The 20568-nt window shown below is 41.0% G+C and overlaps 1 protein-coding gene across 1 annotated transcript in view; it reads right to left on the minus strand.

Moving 5' to 3' along the window:
- Nucleotides 1–508: 508 nt before the first annotated feature.
- CWC22 (CWC22 spliceosome associated protein homolog) overlaps nucleotides 509–20568 on the minus strand; it is a 48162-nt gene continuing 28102 nt past the window's right edge. The window contains exons 12-20 of the mRNA XM_080927141.1: nucleotides 20263–20370; nucleotides 19101–19182; nucleotides 15530–15590; nucleotides 12398–12475; nucleotides 11433–11585; nucleotides 9811–9938; nucleotides 8553–8654; nucleotides 8236–8462; nucleotides 509–1306 (exon numbers count right to left, since the gene is read on the minus strand). Coding sequence (XP_080783267.1) covers nucleotides 711–1306; nucleotides 8236–8462; nucleotides 8553–8654; nucleotides 9811–9938; nucleotides 11433–11585; nucleotides 12398–12475; nucleotides 15530–15590; nucleotides 19101–19182; nucleotides 20263–20370 — 1535 coding nt within the window. The 3' untranslated portion in view covers nucleotides 509–710. The remainder of the gene's footprint in view (nucleotides 1307–8235; nucleotides 8463–8552; nucleotides 8655–9810; nucleotides 9939–11432; nucleotides 11586–12397; nucleotides 12476–15529; nucleotides 15591–19100; nucleotides 19183–20262; nucleotides 20371–20568) is intronic.

The following is a 20568-nucleotide window of genomic DNA, read 5'->3' on the forward strand; positions in this document are numbered from 1 at the left end:
GTAACACTATCTCCACAGTAACGACTGTGTGTATGTACTGTGAAAAGCTTACAATAAAGAAAACCTTTCCCATTCATGTAAAGAAACTGGAATTGCTTCATAGGCAGTTCATGTACCTCATAACTATGCTTTTTAAATGATTAATCCGAATTAAAATTAAATATACATCAGCTCACGCTGACATAATGTTAACGCTGACACGTAGCTTTAAGCGCAGGAACTTTATAGGTGAGCTCACCCGGCAGTCTAAGAAGAGATGGTGCGAGAGCCGTGCACTGGGAAGCAGGGTCTAACAAGTTCACCTCTCTCTAGAGGAAGACATACTTAGAGAGAAAGCTACACATGGGAACTTGTCATAGTACCTTACTATAAAAAGTAGAAAAGGTTTATTTATTTTGGCTTTTGTTTATACATAAAAGCCTCTAATAATTATGGTAAGTCATAGTAATTAGACACATAGAAAAAGGTTTAAAAAAATCAATGATTCAATGAACATTTGTTCCTTTTATTCACAAAACATAAGACTTACCCCTTTTCTTTATGATTTTACACAAAGGACCTTGAGATTTATCAATTATAAAACATTTCAAAAAATCTTTAAAATTTACAAACAGGTACTTTATATAAGAGTTCTCTATAAAATCCATCGATGTAAAAAAAAAAAAAAAGACACTGAACTGAATGTAAGGCATGTTCAGTTGTCATTAGAATTATTTTTGTTTTGTTGGAGACTTTTCTCTCCTCCGGTCCTGACTTCTCTTTGATTCTCTAGAATGTTCAGGGTATCTGCCAGATTTTTCCCAGCGTCTCTCGGCACTGTCCTGACCCCTGTCGGCATCTCCTTTGTGACCAGAATGCTTTCTCCTCCTTTCCCTTGACTTGGAGCGATCTTTCCTTCTAACATTATCACTGTCCTGCTTCCGGGTTCTTTGCTTCTCATTTTCAGAAAAAGAGTCTCTTCTCTCTCGCAGCTTCTTCTTCGGCTCGCCGTGCCTGTCCTCTCTGTGCGGCTCGCCGTGCCTGTCCTCTCTGTGCGAGCCTTGTTCTCGGCCATTGCCAACTCTGTTGTAACTGTTCTCATGGCTCCTGTCCTCCGCATGCTTTGCTAGGGGATCTCGCCAGTCTGCATCCCGTGAGTTCTGAGCTCTGTGTCTCTCGGACCTTGCTCTCTCAGTCCTCCCTTCCTGATGCCTTTGGTCCTCCCTGCCTCCTTCTCGCCTCCTGTCACGTGCCTGGTGGCTCCTGGCTGACTTATCTACTTCTTCACTTCTGGCTTTTCCCTGTCTCTTCTTTCTTGTACCTTTAGCTGCATGCAAAAAAAATGAATTAGTTAGTTTTTATGTTAATATAAATTCATAATTTAACAATAACATTTACCAACATATTGTAGAGCACTTATTTAATAAACTGGATGCAAAGCAAAGCTGAAAAGCCTAAAAATAAACTATTTTAAAAGATAAATAAATTCTAAAACGTCATTAATAGTTATTATGTAATTAGTTTCAATAAACTATAGCAAATGAAAGCCATTCTATCAAATAACTAGGAAATGTGCCTTGCCACGTACGTACGCTAGCCCATCGGAGCAAACAAGGCTGACATCAGCCTTGGTACATAACCAAGACACACGGCCACCCACCCCTAACCACTTCCTACTGGGAGGTGAGGGGGCTGCGCTCATCCCAGAGCGAGTGCTTCCACCAAAAGGCCTCGGATGCCCCCAGTTGCCGGCCTTAGGAGCAAGAGCTGGGTTATAACAGCACGAACTCAATGAGAGCCATGGCCGCTTGGTTTCTGACACAAACTTCTAAGAAACCTTGAATGATGCAGTTTTACTGATACAATCCTAAATATTTTTATATAGGGAAATAAATCACCATTTTAAGTTAAACTTATTAAGTCACTTATTAATTCAAATTCATGAGTCAAAAGCACTGAGATGACTAAAATTTCCCAAATCCTTACACTACAGAAAGAAAACACGACAGGAAATCACTTCTTCCTGCCCTGACTCTACCCAAATGCCAGCGTACCAAGCCCTCCTTCTTCTAAGCCACTGGTGATGGCCCACCGTGTCCGAGCTGGTCTGCCAGGCAGAACTTCCTTCTCAGGCTGCAGCTGCCCAAGCAGAGGCCATCTGGCTCAGTGCTAAGGCCATGTCTCTGGCTCACATAGTCAGGGCTCTGCCAACATTACACCCCAGCCATGCAACAATATGCAAGCCCCTTGGCCATGTCTGCTTCTCTGGTTTCTAATTTGGAGGCTGTTCACACTACTTTTATGCTAATACTTTAATAATGAAACAGTTCTCTGCTAAAATTGTATAAGGCAAATTAACTTTGAATCAGCAAACTTTCTTACTGCAAAATTCAAGCTGAGCTATCATCTGTCCTCAAAATAGATGCCATGAAATATACTCTAACATTCAGAGAGCTTTCAACTGAGTGGTGCCGCAGTCTTCCAACCCAGGAGTCAAGTTCCTGTGAGCAAATGCACTCCTGCTTTAACAAAGCAGGACACGAAGAGCCCCACAGTTCTGCTGGTCATACAGCATGCCAAGTACTTTAAAATGTGACACAACAGGGACCCACAGCGAGAGTATCTGCCGAAGAGGGAGCAAGCTACCACTGACACAGGTATCCCACCATAACAACTTAGATACGCAGACCATCCTCACCCACGTGCACCCAGAGGCTCTACTGAAGAAAGCAGAGCAGGTCTTAGGTTAAACTACACAAACCTTTTCAGAAAACATGGACCAGAAGAAAGTGAGAAAGGATTTCAATAGAGCATCCTCTTCTCCTGGTGTAAAAAGGCACATTCTGAGAGCTGGATCTGTTAGAACTTTCCATCTGTTTGAAGGCACTGAAGATCTGCAGCATTTGTGATGCTGGAATCAAAGATGTGCTCATGGAAAGGATTTGAGCTTGTACAAAGAAAGGAACGAACTGAGAGTTTCAAAGTGAAGTGAAGGCTGGCAGGACGGTTCAGTGGTTAAGAAAACTGCCCAGTCTGCGGACCTGAGCTTTATCCTTGGGTCCCACAACATGACAGAGGAGAATCAACTTCTGAAACTTGCTCTGATCTCCACACAGTTGGAACAGACAGACAGACAGACAGACAGAAAGACAGACAGACAGACAGAAAGACAGACAGACAGACACACACACACACACACACACACACACACACACACACACACACCCTGTAATAAAGTAAAATGATTTCAACAAAAGCACCCGGAGTGTAACTCACAGAACACAACAGTTGTTTGGTTGTGGTAGAATGATAAGGCTGGGTAAATGATAGAGTAAAGGGGACAGTTTTTCTCTTGCAGAAATTGTTACTAATCCACAAAGAAAATAAGATAAATCATCATTAGGCAAACACCACAGAGAATGCTCTAAAGATGGCTGCTAAAATGACAGGAAAAGTCAGAGACAGATTTGAACAAAATGAAATGAAGTGGTTATCTGAAGAAATTCAGCAAACACTTTCTCAATCTAGTGATGACAGGTGATGTTAGTTAATTAGGACATGCCAGAAGTTCTAAGTCCCTTGAGTAGATGCACTAAAAGCAGAGCATTTCCATGACATTCTATCTAAAATGCCATATCTGGTGTTTGAGAGAGGTGGACTCATATTTGAATGTTTGGTCCCCAGTTGGCAGAACTGTTTGAAAAGGAGTAGAAGGTGCGGCCTTGTTTGTTGGAGGAGGTGTGTCGCTGGGGGAGCTGGAGTGAGCTTTAAGGTTTTCAAAGGACATTTGCTCTACCTCATCTAGGTAAGATGTGAATTCTCAGCTCCTGCTAAGGACGTCGCCTGCTGCCATGCTCCCTACCATGATGGCCACAGACTCGCCCTTTCGAACTGTAAGTCCCAATCAACTCTTTCTTCTATACATTGCCGTGGTTACGGTGACTCTTCACAGCAGCAGAAAAAGAACTATGACATCAACTTTTATTCTGTTCTTAAGAAAATATCAGACAGATATCTACACTGAAGGACTTCAATGTGACCAGAAACTTCAAAAATATCAAAGAAGTTTGGAAGCCCCGATAGAACACTGTGAAATATAAACAGGTTCCTGAAAGAGGACAGACTGCTGAGAAATGACAAACCGCTTTAGAACTCATGGACTGCAGCCCAGCAGTTACCGCCATGACGGTTCGCCTCTTTCCTTAGTTTCACACTTTACTGGCCTTAAGCCCCAGGTGACCGAGCTATCGGCCCCCACCAGGCTTCCCTGGAAGCTTTGGACAAAAGACACATACATTGCTGTAATTTTAACTTGCCTTTACCATCTCCTGACTGGAAAAGCACGCCCCTGTCAACTTCTTATCTCCATCTCTCCCACCTGCTGAACTTTAGTGCTAAAGTCCCCTGACCGCCCGCCTGTGGGAGCAGCCTGTGTGGCCACTCGGTTTTGAGATCTCACATGGCTGTTAGTTTTCTCTCTCCAAAGCATGGTGAGCTAGCTCCATTCTTCTATCTTGTGTCTTCCTGCCTCCTCTGTTCTCCCTCCCCACGTCCCCCTCTATCCTCCAGGGACACGGAAGTCCCACCTGTATCTTCTGCCCAGCAACTGGCCCATGGCTTTCTTCACTGACAAGAACCAATGCCTAGCATCAGAAGCGCTCCCTGCATACCTCAGTGTGGCATGACTCTCTATGCTGTTGTGAGTTCTGCTCTGCTTCCTGCCCTTCCTGCCCTCTTGGTCTAAGAGCTGTATGACAACTCTAAGGGGCTTCCAGACCCTCACTGGACAGTGTTTCTGACACTCACAGTAATGATGCCTGAGCTCTTTCAGGCATCGCTGCTGGAGCAGATTAATGAAGCTGTCACCACCCTAGAGAAGAACTTAGAGGTGTAGATTATCAGCAGTGACCACCACCCTCAGAAAACATCTGAAAAAATGAAATTGTTAGTGAAGCTGGGTTGACATGTTTTCACTACTGGCACTGATGTAGTTCAGAAAGGCACACTCTCACTAGTTATGCTAGAGACCTTTAAGGTCAGGGAAACAAGGACAGTGGCAGCAGCAGCTGACGTGACCCCACCTGAGGCTGGACTGGTGACAATTGGTTTTTGAGTTCAGCTTCCTGATTTCTTAAGAATTGCTAATAAGTAGATATGCATTCTAAGAATTTAAAGCAGATGTGATTTCTATATAAAAGTTTATATTTCTGATACTTTTAAGATTCTTACAATATTACTTTAAAAGGTAAGTAATAATTATTTCTTTCTTTGTAAATGAAAATTGCTGTCTGCAGTAAGAGAAACGGGTTGAGAAAACCACCTTCCTTGCTTAGCTACAAATGTACATGGGTTCTTAGGAATAATTTGTTTTCTTTACCTGTACTACATAATGTTATTTCTTGTAAAGTTATTGGGGAACATATTGTTTTTTTCCATAGTCATTCACTAGAAGAAACTAAAACACAGTCACATTGTAATTTTATACAGCTTGAAATATTTTCTGGGATATATAAGCCATGGAAGAAATAATGAAGTGTGGGGTTGGGGGCTGGGGCACTGTTCCTTTCATCCATCAATTACGGGCGTGTGTGTGTGTGTGTGTGTGTGTGTGTGTGTGTGTGTGTGTGTGTGTGTATAGACATGTCTGAATGGGCGAAATGCTTGGAACCTGCATGTTAGAGCTTTGCTCGATGTGCGAATATATATGCATGCATGTATGAAGTTACTGGACTCTGCTTTTTGTTTCACACACTTTGTGTGTGTGTGTGTATGTGTGTGTGTGTGTGTGTGTGTGTGTGAGAGAGAGAGAGAGAGAGAGAGAGAGAGAGAGAGAGAGAGAGAGACAGAGAGAGACAGACAGAGAGAGACAGAGAGAGAAAGAAAGAAAAAGAGAGAATTTTCTCTTTCTGTTTCTTTCTTGACAGCCCCAAAGAGTTAAAAGAACTCAAGAGTATTTTGCTGGCCACAGGGAGTGCCAGCCCAGTAAATATAGTTTTATTCCCTGACTGAAAAGTCTGCTAAGTAATTTCTTTAATCATGGGCTGCCCTTGTCAGTATCTTGACTGACCCAGTCAGCAGTGCTAAGCACTGATTGCAACAGCTGCCTGCCTTGGTTTACCCACCTACGAATCCAAAGCTAGTATTGGCATTCTGGCACCGTAACTCATTCATCTATTGCTTTACAATTTGTGAAATTCCAACGAGATCTGTAAATAGTCCTGCTCAGTGTGAATCTCCCCAGTTTCATTGATAATCTCACTGCTTGTACAAAAGCTGAGGAAAGTTAGGTAGAGGGTATATGTGGATTCTCTCTTGTTGTGATTTTCCTGTAAGTGGGATGTCAGTTCATGATAAAATATTATAAAATTAAAAAAACACAAACTTGTTAAGAAGACAAGAACCAAACGCCCCCAAATTTAGGGAAAGTAGAACGAAGTACACTTTAGTAAGTTAGGTTGTAACCACCTCCTCCCGGGAGCATCTGCTGATCCAGGGTTGCTGCTGAGGAAAAAAAGCAAAAGACAACAGAACTCTGGCAGCCTCAGAGACAAGTGTGAGCTACTTACTTGAAGTATAAACACTCAATACACACACACATACACACACATGGGGGGGAGATGAGGAGGGAGGAAGAGGGGGTGATGGAGGGGGAGAGGGACAGAGAAAGAGAGACAGAGAAAGAGAGACAGAGAAGGAGAAAAGATGAGGAGGGAGGGAGAGAGGGGGAGGGAGAAAGAAAGAAGAGAGAAAGAATACAGTAAAGCTAAACTCTAAAAATAAAAAATTAACAAAAAGGGGAGAAGAGTCAGATCTGAGCAAAAGAGAAAATATCCAAATGGCCAATAACAATATTATGCTCGGCTTAATTAGTAATGAAGAAAATGCAAATTAAAATGAAAGCCATTAGGCAGTATCATCAGCAGGATGGTTAAAATTAGAAACATTGCCAATATACACCAGGTAGGAGTGAAACTTGGACTAATCCCCTAGAAAACTGGTGCTAGATACTGAAACCACACGAACACCCCACAGCAGTGACTCTGTCTGCAGCTCCATCATTAATCACACATAAACACATGGGCATCCCTCAAGTTAAGATAAGACTATATCATGAAGATGACATGTCATAAGATGTTTCTAATACCTCTAACCACAAACCCCACATGCTCACAATACTTATGTCAGTCTGTAGGCAGACATCACAGAAGACCGACTCACACACAGGAGCTCAGGGAGAGAGAAAATTCAGACTTGTAAGGACTTTGACTCTACTATACAGGTTTTGTATTATTCTAAAGTTGAAAAAACAAGAATACAAGGTAATCACACACACATATGTATATATATGCACATATGTATAAATCCGTATATATGTACCACACAGACATATATGTATAAATATGTATGTACACACATACACACACAAAGGACTGCAGTTCAAGGCCAGCCTGAACTGTGTAGTGTGGAGACTATATATAGTCATTAAAAGATGCACACAGGGGCTGGAGAAATGGCTCAATGGTTAAGAGCACTGACTGCTCTTCCACAGGTCCTGAGTTCAAATCCCAGCAACCACATGGTGGCTCACAACCATCTGTAATGGGATCTGATGCCCTCTTCTGGTGTGTCTGAAGACAGCTACAGTGTACTTATATATAATAGATAAATAAATCTTTACAAAAAAGATGCACATAGGACGTCAGACATGTGTGAGTATGTACAGCAACCAATGTGAGCGGATCAATTATAAACATAAAAATATTTTGTGAACATAACAATGAAGGAAATATTAGATACATAGAAGTCCATAATTAATAATTATAAAGTTAAGGCTCTAAACTTAGCACTTGAGGAGTAGGGGCAGGGAGGACCAGGTTCAAGGGTAGCCCTTGCCGGACAGTAATCTAGACTGCACAGAAACTCCAACAACAAACGAGCCAGGCAAGTCCGCCACGAAACTGGGAGCAGGCTGCAGGCCCAAAGGAACAGAGGAGTTCTAAGGTACCGGTACTTCCTGATCTGGGGGAGAGCTGTGCATGGCAAAGCCCAAATGCTACCAGGACGGAACCGGTAAACTCGAGCACAGACATCCCTGGAACTGCAGTTGACAGTGGATTAGCTCTAAGAGGATTCTAAAACAGATATAACACTGCAGGCTGCCAGTGTCAGATGGTCATCTCCGTTAATAAATGTTCTAAGTAGAAAAAATCAATAAGCAGCAGTTGAGCCCGCACTTGTTAGGAACGAACAGAATACCTGGATGAGCCTCCACACCTGAGGCAGAGCTCTGGCTGGAGGAAGCGCTTGCGTCACTGGAGGACTCGGAGCTGCTCTCGCTGCTGTCAGAGTCTGAGTCAGAGGAATCAGACGCCGAGGAAGACTCTGAAGATGAAGATGTCAGGGCCGGCTTCTTCTGCTCAGCTTCTGGTTTCTGGGCTACAATGACCTTGGGCGTGTTTTTCAGATGTTCTCGAAGTTCATCCCTAATAGGAATGTACCGTGTTACATTATGTCTGTTGAGCACTTGTGAGATAATTATGTGAAGAAGATAAAATTCTGCAAATTATCCTTACGTCAATCCTCCCAGACCTATGGAAGTGAAGAAGTTGATGGCAAACCGAGTATTGCGAGGGTTGTCCCGGGGTAACAGTCCTTCAAAGAATGGCTGAAGGGTTCTGAAAAAGAAAAAGGAATGAAGAAAACAGAGAAAGGGAAAACGAAAGCTCCTATACCCACCTACCAGATTTTCTGCATAATCAATCAGTAAATGAAATATTTGTACGTGAGGCTGCCTAAATATGATAGGTAACGAGGGACGGTTCACTGAAGTCCATTTCTTTAGAGAACATTTCTTTGCAGTGTGTGTGTGCTGTGTGTGTGCGTGTGCATGCGCAGTAGGAAGACACATGGGAGCTGGCTCTTTCCTCCCACCTGTGGCCATGAGGGACAAAGCTTATTTCAGATTTGGTGTCCTTTCCCCACTGAGACATCTCAATAGTCCTTAAAGTTGATTTCTGTAATCACACAACAGATTTATACACATGGAATATACACATGGCAAATTAACATGTATACATCGTTATAAGCACACAAGTATATACTGTGAGCATGCACAGTAAACTGTAAAGGCCTTCCTTAGCTTTTTTTCCCCATGTACATCTAAATTGTGTAAAAGTACTGTAAAAGAGTAGGAAGTAGGCAAAAAGTATTTCAGAGAAAAGGGTAAATTATAGTAAGACTGACTAAGTTTGTTATATCAAGAAAACAGCCTCTGGTGTCACGGTGGTGAGGAAGCAGATGTCACAAGTTTCGTGATACTTGGGTGACTAGAGTGCAGCTTCCTGAGGAGGGAGACGAGCCTGATAAAGCAGAGTACATGGAACAGAGTGAAGGTCTAGCTTAGACGGAGAAGCGAGCCTCTGGGAAACATGCGGCCCGAGCAGAAGGACTAGACGCCAGTCACAGCGATAATGAGGGTACACAAGCTCCAAGAAAGGGAAATGGGAGTTAAGTGACAGTCCCAGAACAAAGCCCGGAAAGGTGCATGTTGTCTCATGCCTTGAGGAGTCCTAGAGCGCTCTTCACCGTGAGGCCAACTGTATGCACTGCCACGGGGGCGCCTACAGACAGGAAGACTCCAACTGTATGCACTGCCACGGGGGCGCCTACAGACAGGAAGACTCCAACTGTATGCACTGCCACGGGGGCGCCTACAGACAGGAAGACTCCAACTGTATGCACTGCCACGGGGGCGCCTACAGACAAGAAGACTCCAACTGTATGCACTGCCATGGGGGCACCTATAGACAGGAAGACTCAACTTCAACTCACTCATCCTTCAGCCTCGCATTCAGCTTAGGAAGACCCATGTATTCACACAGTTCCTGGAAGAAGATCTTGACAAAGATCCTACTAGACGATGTCGTGGTCTCTTCACTCAGCTTTATACATTCGAGAACCTAAAAGTTAAGAGAGAATGAAAACACTTTTGTTGGTTTTATTCTAAAAGACAAGGCCCAGCAGCCAAGCAGTTTCCACTCTCAGAGTGACTGGGAACCTCCACCTCTGAGCAGCACCTCTGAACACGTCCCTCGTGCTGACATGGACTCTTTCTTGGCAAAGCCTACAATTTCTCCACATTATTTCCCAATGCTAGGATGGTACAGAAATAGGGTTTGTTCTTCTTGAGGAAGGTGCTTTTTACAGCTGAGAAGGTCCCGTCTTGAGCTTATAACACCAAAGTAAAGGTTGCTCGCAAACCTCCCTCAGCAGAATCTGGTGTACACAAGGGACTAGGCAATGTGCCACCAAGAGCATTAGCTACAGTGAAGTTAGCACACATACACACCAAAGTAACAACAAAACCAAAATGATGGATGACATACACTGAATACCAAGTTTACAGCCTTTACAAACTAACTCGTGAAAACAGACTTTAGCTTATGGATTGTGTGTTCTGGAAGTCTATTTTTAGACGACTGTTTAAAACTTGGTTTTTGTCTAGAACAGAAGAAATGAAGCAAAGGGTTATTATGATTAGCTGCTAGGTTGAAAGTGCCAGTTGAATGTGGCTGGATACACTCAGTCCTGAAGGACTGTATATAAACTTATCTGGACTCCTGGGGTGGAGAGCCACCTCACCACCGGTCTGTGCTGTTATCTTCTTTTCCTTTTGAGATGTGATCTCTCTACTAAGATTCTTCTCGTAACTCTACTCCCCTTAGACGATGCACCTTTTACAGCATATGATTGCCACAGACCTAACTTTTCTCTTACACGGTAACTCTCCTGACATAAATTCATGGTAACGTTCCTAAAAGAATCCTTTGACTGTCCATTACCAAGAACTGTGACTAGACATGCAGACAGTCGCTACTTAACAGGTTCAGCAATTCCAAAATAAACATGGGATACCGCTCAATTTTTTGTCCATCCCCCCATTGAGAACGCCTTCCTTTGTTCTACGGACGTCACAGGATCTCCTTCCCATTGCTTACACCAAAGTGCGCACCTGTTACCAGCTCCTCGAACAATCCTTTCCCTTGAGTAGTAGAGGAACTTTGAGAAGTCACTCGTTCAGAAATACGGACAGTAATTCTGAGGCACAAGCGCCATCAAAATAGGGATATGTGTCTCTTTGTTAGAGTGTGGACAAATATGCACAGGTGTCAAGCATGCAAACACGTCATATTTCCCCTGAAATACTGCTAGTCATCACTGCTGAAAAGCAACACGGGCTGGGCTGCTATGTATGATCCACAACAGTATTCCTGACACATGCACACTGTGTGACTTAGCCTTCTGGTTCCATGCTTCATGAATGTGTTTCAAAGATATGACATGTTCACTGTAGTTCGTGCTTACTGACAGGATGTATTATACTCCATAACCAACGCATATTTGACAATAGTGGGGATTAGGAATGAAGAGCGAACGCTGATCCAATTACTTACACTCCATGGAAGTGAATCTGTGTATAAAAGGTGAGCGAACATCTTAGCAACATTTCTCAGCTTGTTCGTCTCTAAGCGATGGATGGTGTTGTACTGTTCCTTGAATATACTTTCAAATGACTCCATGTATTCTTTCTTCAGCATACAAAACCGCTACAGAGAAGAAAACTGATAGTCAGCCCCAGCAGAGACTGAATGTCAACGCAACTCAGCTTACTAGTCCTAATTTTACTAAGTTAAATGTTTGTAGACACCTTCAAAAGACATCTGTCACCTTATCTTTCTGTGGTAAATGATGTTCCAAAAAAGTAAGACACAGTTTCTCTTTATCTGGATTTATATGTTAAAGTAAAGTTATACATTTAGTTGACCCTAAACAGATACATTTTGCATTGTATATATACCTGCCTTATAAAAACTTTAGAGATAACTTTAGGGACGTGAAGAGAGGATCAACACTTAGTATTTCATGTGCTCTTGCAGACGACCCTAGTTACGTTCCCAGCAGCCTGCACCTCCAGCTCCAGAGAGACCTCTCACCTTAGCCTGCCTACACAGGTACCCTCACACATGCACATACCTGACACACACCAAGACACAACTGAAAATGACACAAATAAACATTTCTTTTTTTTTTTTTTAAGGTCATGTTTAACCTATGCTGCCTGACTTTAGTAACTGAGTTTTTGAAGACCATCTAGTTGTTTTGTATTGGGAAATTGTTACAAATTTATAATTTCAAGAAGCTGTAGAAAAATGGTAAGAAATTTGATGTGCTGCAAAATGAAGTGGGAAAGGACACTGAAAGAGGGAACAATGTACTGGCAGGCGAAAACAACAAAACATGCTGTTAACTAATGACAGACCAGACCACGAAATACAATCATTAATTCAACATATTATTGTTAGGAATCCTTTTGTGATTTATGTTAAATCTGACATGAAAAATCAAGGCTGTAACTCACCCCAGCTAACAAGCCAAAAAATTTTTCATAGGTCCTTTGTTGTGCACAGCAGTCAAGTATCATGTTGCAGAGTTCTTTCTGTTTGGAAAGAAAACTTGCATTAATGACTCAGAGCACAATGGAACTATGCTATATGACAACTCACAAACACAGGCTGTGTTTTTAAACTAGACTTTTAACATTTTTAAAAAGCTTGAGAAATTATTTTCAAAAATTCAATGGCAAGTTTATAATTTTTCGAAAGCCTTTATACTGGCTGATATCATCTAAAGCTATTTATGATAATTTGATTAAATGACATCCTAAATCAAAAGTATGAGTCATTTCTAAACAATTTAGGGCACGAACCAGGTCAAGCCATGACATGCTTCTATCTTTAAAGACTTCTGTGTGGAATTCTTTTACATTATTTTCACCAACACAAATACCTAAGATTTAGATTAAATTTATATTTAGGTAGTAAGTATGGAAAAAACAGAACATTAAGTATTTACAGAAGCTCAAATTTACTTTTCAATGTAAACAACCTTAATTGATAAAAAAAATGTAAAAAAATAAAAATAAAAGAACAGAAAGTAACAAGTTTATGACTCAATTTTCTAAGTCCTGAAATAAATGTTTGATTACAGACCTACCTACAGGGGGATGACCAGGTCTATCCACATAAGAATGAATACTATAAACAGACCTAGCTACAGACGGAGAGCTAAAGATGGATGGACCAGTCCTGTAACTGCTGAAATACTGCCAGCCAGCTAATTAATTGCTTTGAAAAACCTTTTAGTGAAAAATGGTAGAACTAATGAATAAACCCCTGATAAAAAAAATCTGTTATCACAAATGGCTGACATCAAATTAATTGACAAGTATGGTTTAATAATTCCTGGAATAATTCTTAGGGAGCAGACAGCAATTCCATGAGGAAATAAGTCAGGTAACATAGCAAGCAGAGACAGAATGAGGCCACTGTACAAGTACCTTTTTTCTATAAATCACTTACCAGAATGTCTACATTTTTACAAACACATTTCATTCTCTAAGTACAAACAAGCCTATATAAATTAAATGTGCATTCCTTCAGTTAAGCTTTTATTTTTAAGTTATAATTAACTTCTGAAATTTTGTCATAATCACTAAGGTATGATGTAAGTACAAACTGTTAGCAATTTTTTTTAAAGGTAAATAGCATTTATAATTAAGCAGTTTGTGTAAGATACCCTAGAGTAGAAATACAGAACAACAGGGTAGACAAGAGCCTGCCCTGTCTAACGTGATAGCCATTAGCTACCAGCAGCTCCTTAGATTATCACAGTATGCATATTTCGCATAACCGACAGCTGTATGTGCCTGTCATAGCTGCTCTACGCAGGGTGGCACTGGCTATTTATTTCCTCACTGAAGGAAGTTCTATTGCACAGTGCTGCTCTAGAAACAGGTTTACCATGAAGCGACCTTGCTAGAGGCATCACTGTAAAACATGAGAGTGCTTTCAGACACAAGGAAAGAAAAAAGAAAACCAGTCACAAGTTAATCCAATTAAGTAAAATGTTTATGAATGTGTTAAGTTCTAGAAAGATACACTTTGTCAAAATTTCATCTGGTAGTGCAAACTGAAAGCCTTTCTAAATTATGCCATTAGATTAAACTGATATACAATATTTAAAAAATTCACTTTCAGTTTTTCCTACTAGTATTTTGTTGTCCAATATGTTAATCGCATTTAAGCAAAATGTAGTGACAGACCAATGCCACTGCTGTCATCTCCTCAGAGTGAAGCACGCTCTAGACATTATCTACAGTTTGTGATCATTTTTTAACCTATCAATTAAACATCTGAGTAATTTTGGGAGTCTATTAACATACAAAAATAGATGCATTAAGATACTTCCAATAGTAACCAAAATATGTTAAGGATAGCTCTAGAGCAATTACCCTTTGGATTAGCACTAATAACACTAATAATAACTAATAATAAACACTAATAACACAATAGCACTAATAATCTGTAATGACTTAATTATTACATTCCTCAAATGTAACATGGTCACAGTAACTTCGGTGTCAATTCTAAGTTTAAAGGCTAAATTGCTGATTTATTTCCTTCTAAGGATGACATATTAAAGCCTGTTATTGGTGTATAAGTATACAAATTTGGTTTTATAAAACTTCAGCATTTCAGTAATGAGTCAAGGATGTTTCCCCTACAAATGCTCAAGCACTAGTTGTTCTCCAGGCCAGTGCAATACTGGTCAAAGGTGCGCCTGCTGCTGGGGCTTGAGGACAGTCACTCATGAGCAGGGGCATGTTTTCACACTGACAGAGCTTAACTATGAAAACATGAAGTGGGTCTTCAGCAGTGTACCAATCACCTGCCAGCTCAGGACCAACTGCCTACTGGAGCACACATATTCACTGCTCCATCTGTGCAGGTCTATCACATGTAAAACAAGATGTGAGGAACAACTCCACCAAAGCCTAGGCTAAGGTTCCAAAGACCTAAGAGAATATACAGTCACAACTAGGAAACACATTACAAGTCTTTATTCAGTTTGGTGTTTATTATTCTGGGTGTTGGGGCTCTGATACTTTACAGTATAACATGAGACTTTAAGAACCAGGAGGCTAACAGAAGACTTTAGGTACTTAGAACATCATTAAGTCCCTGCCTCTTTGCTGCCTATACAAAGTATACAATCAATTTCTTTTCCTATGAATAAATTGATGACTGAAACAATAATACAGATGCTTCTATACACAATCTGAGCACACATGTGATTGTTATAATTCCTATCGAAATAATTCTTTATTGCATATGTAAGACAGGGATCAAGTAATACTGAAAAACAGAGTCCTCCTGTGCCCTAATTTGTTCCTAGGCAACCACCAGTAGTTTTGTTTAAGTACCATGCTTAGAGACTAATACTCCTGTGTGCCATCAATAGAGGATGCAATCCACTAGGATACAGAACAAAGAACCCCAGGAGTCCTAAGCCTTGGTTTAGAATAAAATTACAAAAATTATGAGTATGTATCATTTTATTGTTTCAATTCACAAAACCTATTAACCTCCACAAACATTCTAATAATCAATATGTACCTCTTAAAAATAGAAAAAAAAAGGCATTGACATACTGTTTGGCTCTCAGCAAACTCCATTTTCAGCAGCTTGTGTGCACATTCTTCAAAATCTAAACTATGGAGACAAGACAGTCACAATAAATAAATTATAGTGTTCTTTACCTGTCTTAATATTACTTGGTTATTTTTTTTACTATAAACATATACAATATTTCAGCACACAGAGAACAGCCCTTAACTCTATCTATAAATGACAAAGTATAAGCACCTGAACCATAAACCTTGCTGTGAAGAAGCCAGACTCAAAGGTCACATACAATATAATCCTGTGTTCCGAGCAGGTAAACCCTTGGATAGAAAGAGGCTGAAATGATCAAAGTAATTGCTAATAGAAACAGAATTCTGGAGTGTCAAAAATATTTTGGCAATGTTTGAACAACTCTGCAAATGCTCTAAAACAATTAACTGCAGATAAGAAAGTATACATTTTGTTTTGTGTATGTGTGCATACAGACACCACACACACACACACACACACACACACACACACACACACACTTTTTCTTTTAAAGCATATGATAATACTGAAAGTTGCATTAGTTATAAATACTACATGAATTACAACTGCTGAGTATTTTTGGTGTTTTAAGTGGCCAAACAAAATTATTTCCTGTTTTAAAACAATAATAAGGGTTATAAAAGTGCATTCATGAATTATTATCTTCTGACATGACTATTGCGCTGAGGGGCTGGTAGTGCAGCTGGTTCTGGAGCATAGGCAGGGAAACAAGAAGTTATCGAAAAAAGTGAGGGTAGGATCAGGTGCGGGAGGAGACAGTCAAGATGTACAGAGGGTTGGGAAATTGAACTGAGGTGTGTAGCAATGGTGGATAGGGAACTGGGGGTAGCCATCAGAAAGTACCAGATGCCAGAAAAGCAAAAGGCTCCCAGGACCCAACGGGGATGACATTAGCTGAAATACCCAACAAAGGGGAGAGAGAACCTGTAGAGACCTTATCCAGAGATTAGGCATGGCCCCCAGTTGAGGGATGGGACTACCCATCCTTAACAAAATTTTAACCCAGAATTGCTCCTGTCTAAAGGAAATACAGGGACAAAGAGTGGAGCAGAGACTGAAAGAAAGGCCACCCAGAGACTGCCCTACCTAGGGATCCATCCCATCTGCAGATACCAAACCCAGACACTTGCTGATGCCAAAAAGTACTTGCTGACAGGAACCTGATACGGTTGTGTCCTAAGAGGCTCTGCCAGAACCTTACTAATACAGATGAGGATGCTTGCAGCCAACCATTGGACTGAGCACAGGGACTCCAATGAAGGAGTTAGAGAAAGGACTGAAGGAGCAGAAGGGGTTTGCCACCCCACAGGAAGAACAACAGTATCAACCAACCAGACCCTCCAGAGCTCTTAGGGACTAACCAAACAAAAAGTACACACGGAGGGAGCCATAGCTCCAGCTGCACATGTAGCAGAGGATGGCCTTGTTGGGCATCAATGGGAGGGGAGGCCCTTGGTCCCGTGAAGGCTTGATGTCCCAGCACAGGGGAATGCTAAGGTCACCACCATGTCAGAACATAATAATTCATGGGAGTGGGTGGGAGGGTAGGAGCGCATTCTCACAGAAGCAGGGAGAAGACGGGGTAGGATGAGGATTTTGGGAGAGGAAACCAGGAAGGAGATAACACCTGAAATGTAAATAAGCAAAATAACCACACACACACACACACACAAAAGTTAAATGCAACACAGATGCTAGTTTTGAAGTACTTATTTAAAAACGATGTCAATGTGTCCAATTTAAGAAACGATATTGTCAGGAGCACACACTGCAGTGCATTTCCCTCAGACACAACTTTGTAAATGCAAACACTGACCACCATTCACAAGCAACAGTGAAGATTCTTCAGCTTCCACAGCCAAGCGAGCTGCTTGCTGGGGTGTTTCGTATGATGAAAGAGTAATCCAGGAGTCCCAACAACAGGGAGAGAGGAAGACCAGCAAGCTAGTCATCAAGAAAAATTTTAAAACACCAATTCCTAAATAGTTCAGTAGTCAACTGACTTTTGTTTACACAAGATTTCTTAAAGTGAGGCTCTAGAACACAGCTTGCTCACACAGCTTGCTCAATGGGAGACTGGGCATAACTAGGCTCAATCCTCAGTTCTGTAAAATCCCAGACTCCCCCACGTGAATACATGAAATGCCCTCACACCTTCTGACTCAGTCACTTCATCCAGCCTGAATGCTATAAAGACTTCAGAAACCAGAAAACACACGTGTGCACGCACAGACAAGACACACACACACACACACACACACACACACACGTCAGGGCAGGCGAGCAGTGTTGACATGTAGAGTCACGTCCCCGCTCTGTGTGGACTGCTCACCTTCTCCAGCTGACAAGTATCAGACCATTTCCTACATTCTTAACATTTGTACGTTAGTTAGTGATCAGCCATTTGTCCCCTTTACTGTTTTCCAGTAAACTAAAGCCCTTGGCTCATGTTTCAAAAGGCTTTCTGTAAAGAGTTTATCCACAACAATGTTTTTGTGAATCTAGTAAAATCCAATGCTCCATTCTACTGCTTAAAAAAAAAAAAGTTAAATCTACTTCTGCTTTTGGTAAGCAATGGCAGCATTTCACTGTCTAGATTTGATAATGAGCATTTTTATGATATTTTATTACCCAAGACTCTCATTTCTACATCCTTCAAAGTGCATCTACTGGTGACTTGTACTTTTCTTGTAATTTGTGTGGGTTAAGTATAGCCACCACTGCCACAGATAACTGCACGGACTGGTAGACTTTAACACAGTCACATAAGGTCTGAAGGCACAAGACACGGACAGGCTGCTGTGTAAGTGGCTACCATCTGTGTCTTGGTGCTTCTGTTTTTGGTAATTTTGTGAATCAGAGATCAGCAAGGGTAAGGCAACTTGACCAAGGGTTTCTTCTAGCAGTTACTCAGAATGCCCTGAAACTCCTCCGGGGCAGTGCTAGACAGCAGCATCAGAATGACCTGCTTCTGATGACTAATGGTGGATGTCAAACTACACATTCTGGTTTGTACAGAAAAACTAGTGCTTTCTTCAGAAAAAGACAAAGATATAGGTCAAGTTAAACAAAGCATCTTTCTAATCAGCATTCTGCTGTTCAGATTCATTTTTACTACAACAGCATGTTCAGTGGAAACACACAGAACCTACCAACAGCCAAACCCAAGAAAATAGCCATCCTCAGGTGTGAAATGTAACATGTGCCCGGTAAATCAAGTGTTAAACGTTCATAACAAACACTGCGATCGCTTCTAATAGAGCTGGTTATGTTTAAGGTTTCACTACAGCAAGTGACTGGGAAAAGAAAACAGCATCTATTCAGGTAGCACAGTTAGGACTTTTACGTAAGTAAAGACACATTACTTTCTAAGGACAGAACAGATATGATGGGACCTCTGAGCTCGGGTACAGGACACAGGGAAGCAAGCACCGTGGGAATGTTGAAATGTCTAATTTTCTGTCACCAGACTCTAAACTGTCTCACTGATCCTGCTTACCCGTCTCGTACCCAAAATAAAAGATCCCCTGAGCGATAGAATCTTACCTTGACTGAATGGCGAGATATATTGTACGGCGGAACGAGACGAGGTTGATTTCTGTTTTGTCATGAATAGTTACTTTTTTTCCTGAAGTAAATTAAACATAACAATTATAAAAATACAAGTTTATTCTATGATCAAATTCAACAATTACAACAGTGTTTGTGAGTCAGTATCTGTAAGATTAATGGAGTCACTGTAGGTCTTCTGCCGTACACAACACCAAAAAAATTGTTTGTCTCTATATTACAAACTCATTTAGATGCCATAGAAGGTGTTATCTGATGCTGATGCTTCACAGAATACTATTTCCAGAGTCATAAGCATTTTGATTAGGTAGATGACCTGGATGGACTAAAATTCAGTTTTCTAGAACAATGGGTTTTAGTATGTTGGCTCTGTCCAACATGTGTATGTTTCAAAATCTGTTCATTGATATAAGGAAACTTCTCTTAAACATAATTAGTAGTATTCTAAATAGTACTCCCATATAGAAAGAGAAATCCTAAGGGAAATGTAGCATACAGAGATATGGGTGACTTATAAAGAGGACAGTGGAGAAATTCAATCTGTTTTTTCATAAAATGTGACAGAACAATTTAACTGTAAGACAAACACTACCCTAAAAAAGAGACACTTCTAATACTTCAGATGTATAATTCACGTAACTAATGCCTGGCTTATGCGTGCTGTTACAGTACTGATACTCAACCAAAGTCAAGGTTGAGCTTGTTTTCCTGTGAAGTGATGTCATCAGAGCCCAAGAGGAGCACAAGCCTACGTCTGTACGAATGGAGTTGTGGCCTTCCTACTGTTTTGCCAAAATGAACAGCAAATATCTAGTCATTCACATCTGTCACGCACTTGCCAAGGTCACATAAATCACACACCCTTAACATGAATGGGCCTTTAGAATTGAAGGTCTAAAATACCAAATTAAAATTATGTTGTTAGGAAAAACTGAATGTCCTTGTTTAATACTTTAGGGATTGGCATCCTGCTGTCGGGGACAGGCTTCGGTCCGAGAAGGTGCTGAGAAGTATCTCTTGTTTTCTCCCACTGAACACCAGGGCGTCCTTCACAATCCTCTCAGTGAATGGAGAAAGCCGTTCTAGCGTATTACCTCAAAATTCACTTTATCCTAGTGTTTACAAAGCCATACTTTACCTCCTTCCTCTTCTTCTCCTTCTTCTTCCTCGTCTTCCTCCTCGTCATCTTCACTACTTCCAGCTTCTTGGTCTGTGTTTGAATCACTGTCTCCTTCATCAAGGATTTCTACAAATCAAAGTAAATTTAAGAAGAAAAAAAATGAGCTAGATACATGTGCCACATTCTGATAGGTTAATCTCATTTCTCTCAATTTAATTTTAACTGTTTACCTGCCAACAAACATAATCACACAAGCCCCAGGCTACGGCAAGAACAATTAGAATGATCTGGTGTTAAGAAGTTGGGCCATTCTTTGGAAAGAAA

The sequence above is a fragment of the Micromys minutus genome, assembly GCF_963924665.1.
Source record: "Micromys minutus genome assembly, chromosome: 13".
In the NCBI taxonomy this organism is placed as follows: Eukaryota; Metazoa; Chordata; class Mammalia; order Rodentia; family Muridae; genus Micromys; species Micromys minutus.